This window comes from Hyalella azteca, unplaced genomic scaffold, assembly GCF_000764305.2.
Source record: "Hyalella azteca isolate HAZT.00-mixed unplaced genomic scaffold, Hazt_2.0.2 contig16235, whole genome shotgun sequence".
NCBI classification, from domain to species: Eukaryota; Metazoa; Arthropoda; class Malacostraca; order Amphipoda; family Hyalellidae; genus Hyalella; species Hyalella azteca.
The window spans coordinates 213134-218620 of record NW_025946061.1 but is presented as its reverse complement, the minus strand read 5'-3'; the positions used below and the strand labels follow the sequence as shown (position 1 = coordinate 218620).

General features: G+C 42.2%; 1 protein-coding gene across 1 annotated transcript in view; it reads left to right on the top strand.

Annotated features, from left to right (window-relative positions):
• The first annotated feature begins 4618 nt into the window (after positions 1 to 4618).
• LOC108678947 (cleavage stimulation factor subunit 3) overlaps positions 4619 to 5487 on the top strand; it is a 22036-nt gene continuing 21167 nt past the window's right edge. The window contains exon 1 of the mRNA XM_018167445.2: positions 4619 to 4796. Coding sequence (XP_018022934.1) covers positions 4725 to 4796 — 72 coding nt within the window. The 5' untranslated portion in view covers positions 4619 to 4724. The remainder of the gene's footprint in view (positions 4797 to 5487) is intronic.

Genomic DNA, 5487 nt, shown 5'->3' with positions numbered 1-5487 from the left:
GACCCCCACATACCCGCATATACCCCCTTATGGCGGGAACTTCGATTGTTCGTGCGTTTAACCTTGTTCAGCATCTGACCAGCCCCATCATGCGATAGCGTCATCAGCGTTTGACCAGGGGCATCATGACAAGCTTGACAAGCTGCTCTTTTTAATCATATTACGCAGATTTGGCCTACCGGGCAATTGACTTCCAAAAGAGGCTGGTAAATAGAAGCAAAACACCCTACGTGGCCGACTTGCTCCTGATTCACCCCTAAGCCGAATATAGTTCCTCTAAAACGACCTTAATCGGCACGAAAATTTTGACAGGGTTGGACTGATCAGACGCTCTTATATTTAAGGCATTGAGAATATTTCAATTATATTATTAGCTAAAATAAACTTACTTAACGAAAAAACCCAGATTTTGCTATTTAGAAGAAAAATACACCCAGGTGACGGCCAAAAACCCAGATCTGGGTGGAAAAACACAGTGCTTGGGAGCCCTGGCCACAAGGAAGCGTTCTTGGGCCTATTTTGTTCGTTGCTTTTATAAACGATCTACCAGAAGTGCTCCAGCGTGTGCTCCATGTATGATGACGACACAAAAATTTATAATTAATACAGTAAAGGATGCGTCAAATAAAGCGCAATTGCAAGATGATCTTGACAGTTTAGTTAACTGGGCTGATAAGGGCCGGCTGCGTTTCAATGCTGACAAGTGTAAAGTACTTCACCTCGGGAAGAACAGTGAACACCAAGGTTACAGTATGAGAAGACATGGTTGCAACGAGCAATGATTGAAAAGTCTAGTGTGGAAAATGATTTGGGAGTTCACGTCGACAAGGAGCTGAAATTTTCTAAGCATGTTGAAACGCAAGCTAACAAGCTTGGACTAATCAGACGCTCATACGAGTTCCTAGATGCAGAAACGATGAAGCAGTTGTTTGTTGCCGTCGTACGCCCGAGTCTAGAGTTTGGAAACGTTGTGTGGTCACCGAGATTTGAAAAGGATAAAAATTTAATAGTGAATGTTCAAAGACGTGCAACAAGGATAATTCCAGGCTTGAAGGGCAAGTCCTATGAATGAAGATTGAAGATTATTAAGCTTCCAAGCCTCAGTTATCGACGTCTGCGTGGGGACCTCATTGAAGTATTCATATATACTCATGGTTTATGCAAGGTCCCAGATGGATTACTAGAATTTGAAACAAGAACCAACACCGGGGGCCGCGACTATAACTACGTGGCAACACATCCATGCGACAACATTTCTTCTCGCTTCGAATCACCAACATGTTGAACTGCCTCCCCGATTACATCGTTGACGCTCCTACTATAAACACGTTCAAGAACTCAAGAACAGACCAGATAAAGCTATGGAAAAATATGTTCAGACTTGAAATGCCTAGCACCATATCGAATCCGGTAAAAGTCTAGTAGCTATTTTAAACTATCATCAGTCTTGAAAGAATCTGGTCAAAGGACATACTTTTGTATCGAACCCGCGGGGGATCGATCCAAGGCCGGGATCGAACCCTAGCCTCTCTGTTCCAATTCTGGTACTCTGAACTGTAACCACTGGGCCACCGTGCCATAGAATGGACTAGTTCAGGTCAGCAAGCAAGCTTTCTAAAGAGCCTTAGCTGTGTATTAATTAATATTTTAAATTTCATTGCAACTTTCGACGATTTTCACTTATACATTTTTGGATCATTATTTCTAAAATTTATCTGTCTCCATTCCAGTCACGGGATTTCAAGCAGTGCAATATCGAAATTTTACTACAATCTTGTGAATATTAATTGACCGTTGTGTCAGAGGAGTGCATATTTAATTTAGATTCTGTACTCAAAAGTAGTAGCGAATTAACGTTACTGTACCGGTGGGGTCTTCTGAAATGAAAGCGCATGCAAATTAATGAAGCACCTCTATATTTAATTAAAATACCAGACGAGAGACGCGCCACAGTGAAGACGTTGCCATCTTGCTTAATGTATCCAATTGCGAATGGAATGTTAGTTCAACAGCTGCGGAGACACACAATTGGGCAATGGAAGAGAGGCATGCACCCTTAGGTAATGGATGCGGGACATGTATTTAGACAATGGATATTGGACATAAGATTTAGACAATGGATATTGGACATTACGTTTAGACAATGGATATTGGACATAACATTTAGACAGTGGATGTTGGACATAACATTTAGACAATGGATATTGGACATTAGATTTAGACAATGGATATTGGACATAAGATTCAGACAATGGATATTGGACATAACGTTTAGATAATAGATATTGGAACATAACATTTAGACAATGGATATTCATATTGGACATACCATTTAGACAATGGATATTCATATTGGACATACCATTTAGACAATGGATATTGAACATAACGTTTAGACAATGGATATTGAACATAACGTTTAGACAATGGATGTTGGACATAACGTGTAAACAAAACATTTAGACAATATATGTAATATATGTATCGGCCGTTGCCACGACGGCAGCCATCTGTGCTAGACTATGCGTCGGCTGATCCGTCTGCTGCTGAACGTGGACATGTATCGGCTCGCAGGCCTCATAACCTGCGCAGCGTCCATGTCGATCGTCACTCCGCGCAGACGTGTCGCCGGTTAATGTTCGGCAGCCTAAATATTCGCTCGCTGAACAACAAAGTTGACGAGTTCCTTCGCATCCGCCGCTCGCGCTCTTTGGATGTCTTCATGCCAGGTTTGGATGTCTTGACCGAGACCTGGCATGATGCTGACTCGGTTTCCATCGCGCGTCTTCGGGCTGAAGGACTCCAAGTGGTTGAGCGTGCACGGCCTCGCGCGCAGCCCAACACCCTAGTGACGAATCACGGCGGACTAGCGACCGTCGCCTGCGGCGTGAATCTGACCAGGCTCGACATCGGCTCCCGACCCACCACCTTTGAGCTGCTGTGTGTCACGGTCGCTTGCGGCTCGTTCGCATGTGTTGCTGTCGTCATCTATCGTCCCGGATCAGTTGCTGTCACACGTGATTTTTTTGTTGAATTAAGCGATGTTTTAACTAGACTTGTGACCCTCACCGGTCACGTTTTTATCACTGGTGATCTTAATGTTCGACTGGATCGTGCCGACGACCAATGGGCGCGTCAGCTGAACGATCTGCTGTCTGCCTTCGGCATGGTCTGTCACGTTACCTTACCAACCCATGACCTTGGCGGGTTGCTGGATGTTGTCATCACGCGTACCGACATTCAGTTGCTGCCCGTTGACATCATCGAAATCGCAATATCTGACCACCGACTACTCCAGTGGACGGTGCCATGTGTTCGCCCAGCGTTAACGTACACACTGTCTCTTATACACATCTAGATGTGTATAAGAGACAGATCTTAGACCTAGCCGTCATCTAATCTATTATGTATATTACTGGTTTAGCATAGGTGTTGTTTGTCCTAGCATAGACGTCGTCAGTCTTGGCATATGTCCTCTGTTTTAGCATAGACGTCATCTGTTTTTATCCTCTCGTGTCTTTTTTAGCCACTTGTAACATGCCCTCGAAGTTCGATCCGAACGAGACGCCACGACAATCTCTTCGTGGAATAATAATAATAATAATCACGTGCACACTTAGACTGTAGGTGTAGGACATGCACACTGAGACAATGGATGTGGGACATATGCACTTAAACAAAGGATGTAGTACATGTACACTTAGACAATGGATGCGAAAAAAACACATCTAGATAGTAGATGTGAGACATAACGCGTAGACAATGGAAATGAAAAATGTACTTAGATCTGGCCTGTAGTCGATTGTAGGCTTTGCAAAATTCTCGCAGCTGGCTAAGATTCCGATGCCAAAACTCACTGCTCCAATTTTGCTGTTCACAATCACCCGACCACTTCGCTAATTTTCATTAGAACTATCACCGTAAGCAAAAGAAAAAAAATGCCAAAATTCAATGAACCGATCTTGGTACTCTTAACTATCATCATTCGGCAATTCGGGATGTCTATTTAGTCTAAAACATATCACTGTACTAGTCTGTACAAACATATCTAGTCTTTCCTGGAAATCATCCATATCCGTAAGTAAATATCAAGGAATTATCTGTATGATAAATTGAGTACCTAAATTTACAATTGGTACATACAATTGGTACAGCAGGGTGGCCCAGTGGTTAAAGTTCAGAGTACCAAGACTGACGCAGAGGGGCGCGAGTTCGATCCCGGCTCTGTGCGTCAGTTTCTGGTCAGAATCGGCAAGGAGGCCGGGCGGTTAAACAACGCAAAATTGCAGCAGTGAGTTGCGAGTTTGAGACCGCAAAATGCTGTGAGTGTTATGCGATGTTAAGAATCGGCGACAGGCTTACGGCCTAATGCCTAATAAGCGCTGAAACCGCTATTATATTATATATGTACATGTCTAAGGTAAACTTTAGACGTTTGAGACTGAAAAGTTATGAGAAAACTTATTTTGTTAGCTATAATGGAAATTATTCATTTTGATTTCAAAAAGGCCTGATAAAAATTATTAAAAAATTGAAACTTAATTTTTCAGTCCCTCTGTTTTAGTTTAAGAGAAGCGGATGTCGGACGGCCGCGTCGCTTCTGCATTCCTTATAAACTCGGACGCTGCTCGTGTAGCAGATGCTTTTGATGCGTGCGATTTATCAGTAGACAATCGTTTAAATTTTTTATTCGTAGAATAAATAATAATTTCATCTAAGACAAAATGGATGAGAATGCAATGGAAAATACGCAGGTGGAAGAAGGTCAAGAGGCCAATGAACCGGCTGATCCTGTGGTGAGTACTGAGTAGGCTTTTAAATCGACCAAATTTTATCTGAAATTGTTAATTACTGATGTCAGTGATGTGCTGTGCTGTTTACCTTAGACTCTTAGAGGAATAGTATTTGCGGAAATTGAGGAATATATTTGCTTAACATAGATGATGCTGGAGAAAGTCAGTTGCGTTTGCCGTGGTAGCACGTGTGTGAATTGCGATCTCTAAACGTCTAAAGTAACCGGTAAATTTGTGACTCAAAGTTTCTTATAAGTATTCAAAACCGTAATTATTTGATTTGTTTACTCATTAACTTTAACCCGACTGGCTTTCTCCCTCAGAGGTTTGCCGGTCCGCCTTGTTATTTTTATTTTTTCTTTATTTTATTTTTATTTTGTTTATTTATTTTTTCTTTTCTTGCTCTTCTACTTTATTTAGTTTTTGTCTTGCTATTTTTTTTTTTATTATTATTATTATTTTTTTGTTTGTTTGTTTGTTTTCTAACTTCTGTTTTGTCTGTTCCACATGGATGATCTTAGTTGCCTTACGGGGTCTGGTTTTGGCCCACCTGTGGTGCTTGGAGCGGCAGGGGCTTGTGTTGGGGTCCTCGGGGAAGCATCTTCTGATGGCTTGGTGGTGGAGGAGTCAGTGTCAGACTGTGAGAGCCTTGTTGAAGCAACTCCTGTAGAGTCGACGGCTGTTAAGCTTGGGC